We start from the raw sequence: 12,464 nt of genomic DNA, 5'->3' as shown, positions 1-12,464 counted from the left end.
AAACAAAGGTAAAGATTTAAACCACGACATGGATTTTTTAGCGCGGAATGGAGTGGATTGAGCCATGCGCTCCTCTCCACTTTGCGCTGAATGTCTTATGCTTGTGTTGAAGTTGACTCAAAAATACACCAGGATTTCGCCCTCACTCCAGACTATTAAAGCGGGTAAGTCGGAGGATGTAGTTCAGACAGTGCTTGGGCCGGTTTACCATAGCCATGGGCCTATGAACACGAACAGACCTGGCAGCGAGTGCTCTAGGTTTTAAGCGCACTATCACTTTAAACGCGCTGGTTTTACATACGCCCGCCCACTTTATGACGTAGTCAGCGCTGATTGGTTACACCAGTCCGTCTCGGATAGCGGTCCACGCTTTTCATTGGTTGCCGCCGCCGCTCGCCTCAGCACTGTCGTTGCTTTGTGAAGATGGCGGCCGAGCTGGTGGAGGCGATGGTGAGTGGATAAGGGCTATTCTTTTCCAATTTGGAATATAAAAGTGGCCTCTAAGACCAGGAGAGGCAAGCCGATATTTATTTGGATACATATTGAAGCGGTGGACGTCGGGTACTGGTCCTTTTATCACTGCTTCATGTCTTTAGACTGCGCTGGCAGTTGTGTCTGTGGCTAAAGGCTGGCTGTGGGCTAACGTTCAATGAATGATGGGACTGTTCAAAACAGCCTAACTGAATGTGTCCGGCTTTACTTCGTAGACATACAACCGACATTTAAAGTAAATCACTCACAGAATAGCTGGTGCCTCGGCTTAACTGTCACTTGACTTAAGAAGCTGAAGTCTGACAACAAATAACATTGTTAAAGCCAAGAATTTATATCCACGTTCGGCTCGACTAATGTTTAATGCTAGTCAGAGTTCTCATACATCATTGCTCACTTATCACTGCTGTGTTTCAAATGAGGCTGAAATAGCCTTCATTTTTTAACAGTTTCTTTTTTGAATATTTTGTTCCACCTTAAATGATGAGGTGCCTGAAGGCGACTGCTGCGCCATTTAAGGTGGAACGGAATATTCGAGGTTAAGACGCTGGCGAATAGGAAGCCAGATTTGATATATTCCACTCTATAGCACGCCATGCTGCCTCAGTAGTGTGCAAAGTACAGCGTATGTTTATAATGGTCTCCTGTAAACAGATCAAACAACCGAGTCTATGGACTGGGTTTTGAAGTTATTTAATAAACTGTTGGACATTTACTGTCATTTTGGTAGGAAAGATTGAAGTACTTTTAATTATTGGACGTTTGTAAACTGGCTGCTTCCCTTTATATGCAGTGACACTAGTGTAATAAACACGCAATAAGTACAATTAAAATAACTATGTAACTTAATAATCTAATCTTGCACATGTTTGAGCATGCCTTGTCATGATACATGTTTTGTTGATTAAGTGGAATGTGTGTAAACTCATCTATGGAGTATTTATTTCTGTATATTGTAGTGCAGTTATTATTTGATGTATTAAACAGTGGATAAAAACAAACTTTTATGAGGTATGTGCAATGTCAATGACTATGTTTAACGCAAATAAAATGTGAAAGTAGAAAAATCAAAATAATATTTGCAGTAAAAAAAACTTGATCTAACGTTCAATTCAAATTCTAATTTAAAAATACGAATCCTTTGTAGTCATGGCAATATTTCCAGCCTGCATGGATATAGTCATGTGAAAATGTTGAATATGACCTAAATATTGTTACCTTTTCTTAAATTTAAGTAAATGTATATTGCTTTTTATTCCATTATATGACAAGTAGAGTTGTCACTTTTATTTATATATGTATCAGCAATGATCAGGGGACTGGGTTAAAATACACATGTATTGATAGCTGCCTCTATCTTTTATGCTCAAGATTCAATTGTATTGAAAAAGAAAAATCATATGAGCTATCTAGCATCATTTACATAGTGCATAAAATGACACGAAGGTGCCATGAATAAGCAAATTCTCTCACTTTTTTCCCTGTTTTTCTTTTATTCTTCTATTTTTTTTCTTCACACTTGTTTTTCCTGTGGTTAGAACATGGTGAAGAGTTTCCGGGTGTCTGACCTGCAGACACTGCTGGCCTCGATGGGACGTAGTAAAAGTGGCCTAAAACAGGACTTGGTGGGGAGAGCCTTGAGATTGGTGCAGACAGAATACAGCCCAGAGCTGCTGAAGAATGTCCGACAGCTGTATGAGACACGCTTTCCCAAGTCATCTGGATGGTTAGCTGCACGTCGCCCGGAGGGAGTTCCGGCAGTGTCCTACCCCACCCTCAACAACTCTCCCAGAGGCGCAGTGCAGGGCACAGACTACCTCAACGGCATGCCCAAGCTGGCTGCCCCGCCAGCAGCCGAAGTTAAACTAGTGCCCTTGCCCTTCTATCATAACTTAGAAACATTGTTGCCACCTACAGAACTAAGTAAGTCATATTCAACTGCTAAGTTTCTCTAGTCACTGTAATTGCTGTTTTAGTTGGCAGTTTGAGGTGAATTAGAATAGATGATTGATCTCTGATCTTGCAATGCTTTGCAGTCGCCCAGAACAGTGAGAAACTGCAGGACAGTCAGTGTGTTTTTGAATTAACACAGAACCAAGTGGACCAGATACGAAATTCCAGGTGAGTAATTGCTGGAAAAGGGCAAACAAGACATGCATTTTTTAATTCTAAATGTTTTATGGTATTTATATGTAGAAGTGGAAATAAAGTTGTCTTCTATTCTGTGTTCTCAGTGAACTGCGGCCTGGTGTGAAATCAGTCCAGGTGGTCCTTAGGTAAGTCTAAGCATGTGGTTTTCATGTGGTTTCATTAGAGATGTTTGTCAGATGTGCTGATGTATCCTTGTAATTCTTTTTTATCCCCAGAATCTGTTACACAGACTCCATTGGTGTTCAGGAGGACCAGTACCCTCCCAATATTGCTGTCAAAGTGAATCAGTCTTACTGTCATGTTCCAGTAAGTATGTTCATATTGATTCAATGTAATAGTGTTTAGGGATCTATAGTCTGGCTTTTACATTTGGCCAAATCTACATATCTGATCTAAATTGACAGTGTTAAGGATAGGTTGTTTGGTAATATGTCAATTAAGTTCTGTTTGGCTTGAAATGTTTCTTTTGAAGAGAGGGTATGCTTATGTTCTAAACTGAAGTGTCCAGATAATGGCTTTCAATTTTGAAAGACTTACATGTACCATTATTCTACAGCACTTGAGTACAATATAGAAGTTTATTAATCTTTGCAATGTAAAAGTTGTTGAGGTTTTAGGACCTAAATCAAAATGTCCTAGCTTGAATTGTTTATTCTTTAGGATGTTTATATTATCTTTTATTTATTAATTTCTATTAATTTATTTTGTTATTCTTTTGGTCATCTGTCATTTCCAGGGTTACTACCCTTCCAATAAGCCAGGTGTAGAGCCTCGGCGACCTTGTCGCCCAATTAACATCACCCCCTGGCTCCATCTCTCCACAGCCACCAATCGAGTCACCATTACATGGGGAAACTTTGGAAAGGTAGAACGTCAGAAGACTGTGTTGTTCGATATAATTCTATCTAATACTATAAAAACCCTTTTCTTCATTTATCTTGAGCCTTGTCCTGATTGATTAATTAACTGGCTATTCCGTGAGTGAATGTGTAATACCCTGTCCAGGGTGTGTTCCTGCCTTGTGCCTAGTGACACTGGGTAGGCTTAAGATCCACTGGGACTCTAAACTGGATAATTGGAAATGAATTAATGACTTGTCTTGATTGTTACCTCCATAATAACTCAATTATTACATCCTCAATGGAGGACTTTCAGAGGACTGCATTCAGTATGAACTGATATAAGGCAAAGCAATTCAAATGCCTGTAGGGTAGGGTCTCAGACATATGCCATAAAATGCATTTAATTTATATGTTTGTTTGTCCGTTATTGAAAGTTTTGAAAATTATCAATAGTAATTTGTTGACTTTGTACTAAAATGGTTTTTTTGACAACCAAGTCATTAGTGTTTATTGCCATCTTGTAATGCTATTGGTAATTTGAACTTTATTTTATTAGTCTGACTTTAAAGCTGCTAGTGTGGGAGTGAAGGAAATAAACCATTTGAATCTGATATTTTTTAATAAGTGGGGAGCTGAGTGCTTGTTCTGTTGCCCATTTGCAGCGATACTCTGTGGCTGTTTATTTGGTGAGGGTCTTCACATCTGCAGAACTTTTCAACCAGCTGAAGCACTGCTCAGTCGAAAGTGCAGATCGATGTCGCGAACGCAGTAAGTAACCTCAAAATGTTATTTTCTTTTAACTACAGCACCAAGATTTTGTGGGTAACAACATCTTAGCATTCACATAATTAAACAGTGTCTTTTTTAGCTATTCCATAATTTTGGTAAGACAAAGTTTGCCTAAAATAAATTCAATGTGCTCTTGGTTTATTTGCTTTCAGTTCAGGACAAGTTGCGATTTGATCCTGAGAGTGAGATAGCTACTACAGGACTGCGAGTGTCCCTGATCTGCCCAGTATGTCTTGATCTTTTAATCTCTCAATATCTGCTTTAATTTAAGTCAATTGAAATACCCATTCCACTTGTTGATGTCTACTTGTTAAGAGCCAGAGCCCAGACTAAAAGTGGAAGAGCTCTAAAAATTGAAGTATCACCTGAAATTTATAGTATCACCAGTATTATAGATGGGTCTTTATTATGTTTAATCAGATGAATTCACATTTAATCACATTATTTTAAATGATCCTCAAAGTCTGGTCCCAATAACTGTTGATGGGTATTGTCTTTGGAGAAATTTTTAAATGACACTTGTGCCTTCATGTATTTCCAGCTGGTGAAGATGCGCCTAGGAGTGCCATGTCGGGCCCTCACTTGTGCCCATCTGCAGTGCTTTGATGCAGTTTTCTTCTTACAAATGAATGAGAAGAAGCCCACATGGACTTGTCCAGTGTGCGATAAACCTGCTCCTTTTGAATTGCTGACCATTGATGGGTAGGTTGATGATAGTAATGACTAATAATATTATTGCAGAAATGCTAAATTTAGTAAGGCTGCTTTATATAATTTATTGCCATTGCTTTGTCTCTGCAGTACCTACAAGTCTTATGATATTTAAATGAGCACAGTAACAATTTTCCTGAAATATTTGTAAAATCTCAAGATGTTCTATGTTCACATGAATAAGGGGCATTTGTGTACTGTATGCATGATATTGTTATTTAACAATTAATAGTATATGTTGTTATTAAAAACAGTGTTGTGATTATAAAGGAAGGCATATCAGAAACACACTGTATAAACATATGTTTGCCACTGTAAAATTTTGCCTGAAATCTGATTTTATTTTTCCAGATTACTTTCAGAGATTCTTAAGGAGACAGAGGATGTGGAAGAGATTGAATATTTGACCGATGGTTCATGGAGACCTATCAGGGATGACAAGGAAAAAGAGAGAGAGCGAGAAAACAGCCACACTCCAGAGTATCCAGTTGTGGATATATGTAAGATTTTGGTTTGCAACTGAATCTAAATTTCAGGACCAATTTATGTTTGTAATGTCAGCATAAATAAGTGGAATTAAGGAAAGAAATGTGAGATTCCAAACATAATATAAATTTACAGCACTGTGCATGTATTAATCTACAGAAGTTGTTACAAGCACATACCATGGAATAGTAGCTCCTTTTTTATTTATTTATTTTTTTTTTTGTTACTGTCCAATACAATCTTCAGCTAAGCAGTACTCGGGTTATATGCTCAAGTTAAATCAGATATGCTGGCAGTGGAATGCAAAGCTTCAGGCAGCTAGAATTAAGGAGTAAAACATGTACTCTATGCTAATGTGTAAGATCCCAAAACAAAATAACTATAGTTAATTTATATTAGTTTTTAATATTCATTCTCAAGCTATATATTTTTCATCAAAACATGTGCTGTTTTATTAGTTTCACATTTAGATTTCTTTGCTGGTCCCAGACTTTTGCACATTTAATGAAAAATCTTCAGTAAATCTTTGTATCCAGATGTTTTACAAAGCTCCTTTTAATTATTTATTTCTGCTACTCTATGTTATGCACATTAATGAAAAGTTCAATTGCACACACTGGAACAATAACATTTCCATACCACATAAAATATATGATATCTTTGTCTTGCGTTATGAAAACATGCTTAGGGCATTATCACCTCAAGCGTTTAAAGAAGCAGAAAGAGTAAAAAGATAGATTAAGAAGAATTTAAAATAATAAATAAATGAACTCCCAGGTGCTGAACTATAATATTGCACTTAACCTATTATAAGGCTTAGAACAGTGCTTGTAACAGTTGGAAAGCTAGAACGTTTTCAGTTTCGCACGTTCATTCATTCACTGCCTTTAACCGCATATCAAGTTCAGGGACACGGTAGGTCCGGAGCATACCCACGCGGGACAATTCCACCCTTGGGAGCTTTTATTTAAGAGAAGCAGCTAGATCTATGGCATGGGAGCCAATTAAATATTTGTGGGCAGAGAAAATAATTTCGTCAGGCAACGAACAGTGCTCTCACAAACCAGAAAACATTTCCCGGGAGGAAAATACACTTTGAGTGAAGAAAAACCCACCAGATTCTTCCCTGCGCTTGTGTTCTGACAGGGGGTTGCCACACCAAACAAAACACACCCCAAAACACATGGCGAACAGGACACTAACATATTTAATATAAATGTATATATATTTAATACATATACACAAGCACTTGAATTAAACCTATTATAGTCTTTTTTACCTTCTCGCTTTCATGCGATCACCTGTTCTTTTACCATAATAGCTTTAGTATACGCGCCAGATAGCGTGCAGCTGGCTGTGCTAACCGGGAATAGAAATGAAGGTTTATCAAGCGCTATAACCCAAAGCTTATCATCGTTATCGAGCACCCCCCAGCAGTGGAACAGTGTCCTATGTAGTAATTGAGCGGAAATACCATTGGATAAGCTGAAATAGTGTTTATGATCCAAAACTAGCCCAATGTTAGCATTTGATTTTACTAATGCTCTTGTGGCTGCATGCAGTCACATCCAATACAGCAGTCTTTTAAACCGTGAATGTAAAACCTTACCAGGATAGCTGTTCTAGCAATGGTAGGGAACTCCTTGATTTCAGAAGAAATCTTGGGATGGGAGACGTGGAAAAAATATGAAGGTTGCTGTCTCAGGGCCGGACCAAATGTGAGAGCTGGAGAAACTGGCAGCTGACTCTCACTACAGAATCACTGCTTCCAATCTTCGCTGTCTTTGGTAATATATTGTCTTTCCACAAGTTAGCAGAGATCCCCTGGTTTTCCTTGAAATGTGACATGCTTTCATCAGAATACCACAAGGATCAAACAACACTGAATTTTTAAAACTTTGGCAAACCACAAAAACAGACTGGGTGATCTTTCACAGTTTGTAGGTTGATAACACTGACATGTAAATTGGAAATAATGTTCCTGTAGTTATAATATTTAGGTTAATCCACATACTTTTGTTCTTTTTGTTTTTATTCAGGTGTTCCTGAAGCAAATGGCCACTCCCCAGCGCACAGCAGCACAAGCCAGTCAGGAAAGTCTGCATCAGGCAGCCAGGCAGTGGTCACAGGTGGGGCCAGTGCTTCCGCAAACAGCGGGGCAGTGGTGGACCTTACTCTGGATGACTCGTCAGACGAGGAGGGGGGTGGGGGGGCAGGGGATAGTGAGGACACAGATGACAGTCAGGACAGCCCAGCACCCAAGAGAGGCCGATACGATTACGACAAAGACTTGGTTACTGCATACTGAGACAGGCTGGACATACAGACTCAGGGGGACAGGGGACAGGTTGGATCTGAGCCGTGCAATTTCAGAAAAGTCCCCTTTCCCCCTTCCATTGTTTCCTCTCCTAAAACACTTTCCCTCCCCAAAATATACATGCAGACACATGAACACATGCACAAATGTAAGCTGTTGACCTCTGGAGCAGATGGGCATCCCCATGACACCACTGGAAATCCACAGATGCCCACTAAAGCCATCTTCTCTCTCTTCTCCTCAGCATCTGAATATTGTATTCTCCCTTTAAATGACTATGGAGGAGTTACAACCACCCTCATTCATTTCTCTTTCCAACTCCAATTCGCTCTGTGTTTTCAGTTTGAACCACTCAGCCTCTCTGTCATCACAGGCATTTTAGCTGTCACCATAGTTGAATTCTGTGAGGAGATGCTTAAAACATGCTGCTCTACTCTACACTTCAGCAATATTGAAAGGTCAGAAACAGTAGTGACACATACAGAGACAAATAGCAGATTTTTTAAATGGATAATTGAAGTAGGAATTCTAAACTTACCACCCACAATTCATATGGAGGCATTTTCATTGAGCTTAGGTGATGTGACACAGCAATTGTCAAAAAGCCAAAATATCTGTCAGCTGTTTTATAAATCATGCATGATTTGGTCAGATTTGGATGCTAAAGATTTATTTTCCATGTATTTTGTCTGCCCCTTTTTTCCACAGAAATTGACAACCTACCTCAGTCTAAAGGCTTTTCTAACTTGACCACAGCTTGAAAGGGTAGACAACCTGAGATGTTTTTTTTTTTTTAATTGTTGTTTTATTTTGCACAGTAACACTGGAGGAAAATAATTTACTACATTATATGGTGCCCCTATCTCACTGAATCAGCTCTGAACCTTATTGTAAGCAATGAATTTCCAACCAGGTTTTCTCATTTCTCTATCATGGGAACTGTTGTGCTTTACAGTAGCCTTCCCAGCTCAGATAAACATGGAGCACTTTTTTATCATTAGTCAACACTTAGAACTGTGAGGACTTATGTAATTGCTTATTTTGGAATTGATGTTCCTTCAAATAAATATTGTACAGTGGGAGGTAATCATCATGTATTACAACTTTTAGCGGATGACTACAGATCGCTGTGGGATTCTCACTTATACAGGTTGTAAAAGGGAGCAGTGATCAGGTGAAACTGCTTGAATGATATTTCTACCTGTTTAAAGTCAGGGGGTGTAGATGGAGTTGAGAAGAATCCCAGAGGATGCCAAGAAGTCAAATAGCCATAAAGCATGGGAATTGTTCACTCATAGAAGTGATAAGGAGGTTGCTGTAGTTCCTGGACTTGAAAGTGATAGCATGAGCTCAAGTAGGCATCTGACCTTAAGGGTGTTTTTTTTTTTTTTGTTCTGTTTTGTTTCTTTTTCCTCCTCAGATGGCTTTGTTTTGCAGTTAATTCTTATCATTAGAGAATGATGAAAGACTCTGTTTCCACTGTGATTTAAGTGTTGGTGGATGTCATTGTTTTGTCAAAATGGCGAAGATTTCAGATGGGTACATTTTGCTGAAACTCCTGATATGGAGTCTGAGATCATATAAAAACCTTTTGTTCGCATTTTTGTTGTTGTTTTTGGGTTGTCAAATGAGTATTTATTTGGTTAAATTGTTTGTCTTTTAAATAGCCTTTCATATTATTTGTACATAGGCATTTGAGGAGTGTGCAGTGATATTGGAAGGCTGTTTTTAGTAATTGAAAGGATTAGACGTGGCAGTCAGGCTGGTTCTTCTGCGCAGGTTTTTGGCTGGTTTCGCTTATGCTTTTATTTTGCTTTGTCCTCAGTCACATGTTGAAGTCTGTAATCCAAAATACTATTTGGGTTATTCATGTAAAAAATAATTTGAGAACTAGTTTGACACAACCCTAATCTCAGAACATAAGCTTTAGGTTTAATTTCATTTTTTAAATATGTTTAGGTTCTCCTGTTCTTGGCTAAGACTAATGCAACTGACCTTGGACCGGCACTTTATGCTAATGAAACCTCTAGAAAAACTCGGGCACAAGTCAGCTTCCGTCTCCATAATTTTATAACTTTAATTCAGTGAGCATTAGCTTGTTTTGCATCTCAGCTGGAAAGTGATTAGCAAAATATGAATTTAAGGATAGTTTTCTGGTAAGTAGTAAATTTTAATTTGGTTAACATCCAAGCTTCAGTGAATCACTACATGATGTCCATGGCTCATGGTGGTCACGGGTTTGCTTTTGTTTTTTTGTTTTTTTTTTGTTTTTGATATGAATTCACTCTAAAATCTGACTTGAAGAAATGCAGAACTGTATCCCGTCTATTTAAGGTAATGTTTTAACAGCAGTACTCCAAGGAAAGTCAAATTTTGATCTGTGTGTGAGTCAGCATGGTCTTCCACGTATTTTCATCACAATATGCCCAATGTTATAGCAGTGAAACAGATGCTTGTTTTTTTGGAATATTTTCTCATCGAGTCTTGTGCCCCCAAATTGGACCCCATTAATATGGTCATAGTTTTTTTGTTTTTTTTTTTGCAGGTAAAATGTAGGACCTTTTTGAATATACTTATTTTAGGCTTCTGAAATACTAACTCAATATAAGAAGTGAGTAGATAAATTCATTTGTAAACAGTAGAATATTACAGACAATGTTGATCTACACCAAAATGCTTTATTTCAGTTGGTTAAGAGTGAGGAGGTTTAGAGTCTCTGAGGTTGATATCTGAGCTTTGACTTGAAGTGGTTCTTTGGGACTGGTGGAGAATCTTCAAAGGTGACATCCCTTCTTCTTACAGTGCTTAAGATAGCATGGGCAGTGGCTTGCAATCCTTGATGTAAATGTTTCGTTTGTTGTGTCTTTTTATATGTTCATATTAAAAGCCAATAAAAAATAAATAATATTTTATCAAATTTTGAATTGCCTCCAGTTGCTCCAGTGGGTGGACTTAGAGAACTGAAATGTTAGTGGTTAGTTATCACCACTTTAAGAGCTATATAAATCAGCAGAACGCTGTCATGTCCTAAATGGACTTGGCTGTAGAAACTGAGTATTCAGTTGTCCCTGTTTGAATGGAAATAAATGTAAAGACTTTAAGGAAATCATACTCTTAACGTGTCATTTGTGTGCAATTAAACTGATTTTAAAAATGTAGCATTTTGTCATTTCAAGTGATTTTTTTTTTCACTTTTTTTTATTATTATTAAAGGAATACTAGTAATATTTTTTTACCTTAAAATTACAGCTTCAAAATCATTAGGCTCAACTGGGCTTTAGTAGGTAGAATACAGGCTTTGTCATTGCTAATTCCACCCTCAGCACTGCAGAAAATGCACTATGTAACTTTTGGAGGAGGGTAGGAAACCACTCACCTCCCCAATGATTTCATTACAGTGTTGCAAAAACGAAAAACTATAATTAATGTTATGGGTAGTCAGTGTAAGGGGCATAGTTGGGCAATAACATAAAAGAGGAACACTGACTACACACGCACTGAAAAATGTGTCTCTCTAAGTTGCCTGCATGTCATTCTCCATTCTAGAATATGGAGTAAGATTCAAGTTTCCCCTCTCTAGTCCATCATACAAATACAATTTATAACATCTAATTTTAAATATTACTTAACATTTTTCTTTTCACAGAGTAACAGCTGAAGACCCCCTATAAAATGTAATACTGTATTTGAAATCCCCTTTTGTCCCCCTTTCTCAAGTTTAATCTATTCGTGTTTATATGCCATATTTAGGAAAAGGAACAGTTTAATATTTGCCCACCCAAAGATGGCATCCTATTTATATCTTTTTTTTTTTTAGTTAAATTTAAGTTTACTTGATAACCATGCCATACAAAGGCTAAAAGTGGCCCTTGATCCTGCCACTAGGTGGCACACTAATTGTAAGATTATTGTTGAACTATTTTTACCAAAGTCCAGGTGTGACCAGGAAACTACAACCATACAATATTTGTACAGAGTGGCTTTTCCAGTAACGTCAAACTTAGAAGCAATATAAACTATGTAACTAAACTATATAATAACAGCTATCAAAAGTTTCCCTGTTTATTATTAATTTATAAATTAAAAAAAGAATTACAAGCTACACTTCAGAATTAGATGTGTCTGAGACTAGCATTCAGTTTAGCAACATTTTATTTTTGTCTATTTCTTGTTCAGACAAACAGCATTAACAGGTTATCACAGAGTGGAACGATTTTTTTCCTCTCAAACTGAAAGCTTTGAGCACTAAAAAGTGATAATGACTTTCTAACCCCAGTATTGTCATTTGCCAATTCCACCTGTTAACTAGCACCATATATTCCTCCAACAACATTTGCTGTGATAATAGTCCCTTATCTTCTGGGAGGGGGTAGTTTTACCCTAAATTTTAGAGCATATCTGTAAGAATTTTCTGCCATTATTGAGGTCAGTTACTGATGTTTGATGATTATTTCGTGATTGCAAATAACATTCCTACTCTTTCAAAGGGCACTAAATGATGCTCCCTGCCTATAACCCGCTTGTTTCTGCCAAATTAGAACTTGATTATCAGCTAACAAAATGACTCAGGTGGGGGTAGACTGCAGTATTAGAGTTCTGAAGCACTGATGTATGACATAGCTTCCTTGCCCTGGAGATCTGCATATGGTTTAGTTCCAGCCCTAATCTAACAAACC

General features: G+C 37.7%; 1 protein-coding gene across 2 annotated transcripts; it reads left to right on the top strand.

The window, feature by feature from the left end:
- Window positions 1-414: 414 nt before the first annotated feature.
- Window positions 415-10,883, top strand: pias4a (protein inhibitor of activated STAT, 4a). 2 transcript variants are annotated; one of them, XM_066648133.1, is made up of 11 exons: window positions 415-450; window positions 2,031-2,415; window positions 2,529-2,613; window positions 2,727-2,768; window positions 2,859-2,949; window positions 3,380-3,508; window positions 4,148-4,253; window positions 4,427-4,500; window positions 4,816-4,976; window positions 5,337-5,485; window positions 7,511-10,883. In XM_066648133.1, the coding sequence occupies exons 1-11, from the start codon at window positions 424-426 to the stop codon at window positions 7,777-7,779; spliced, it is 1,518 nt and encodes a 505-aa protein (XP_066504230.1). In that variant the 5' UTR covers window positions 415-423; the 3' UTR covers window positions 7,780-10,883. The 2 variants fall into 2 exon arrangements, with proteins under 2 accessions (XP_066504230.1, XP_066504229.1); XM_066648132.1 differs by lacking the exon at window positions 415-450 and adding an exon at window positions 622-727.
- The last annotated feature ends 1,581 nt before the right edge of the window (window positions 10,884-12,464 follow it).

Source organism: Hoplias malabaricus, chromosome 16, assembly GCF_029633855.1.
Source record: "Hoplias malabaricus isolate fHopMal1 chromosome 16, fHopMal1.hap1, whole genome shotgun sequence".
Taxonomy (NCBI): domain Eukaryota; kingdom Metazoa; phylum Chordata; class Actinopteri; order Characiformes; family Erythrinidae; genus Hoplias; species Hoplias malabaricus.
The sequence above is the reverse complement of the archived record's forward strand: the minus strand, read 5'-3'. Positions and strand labels throughout refer to the sequence as shown.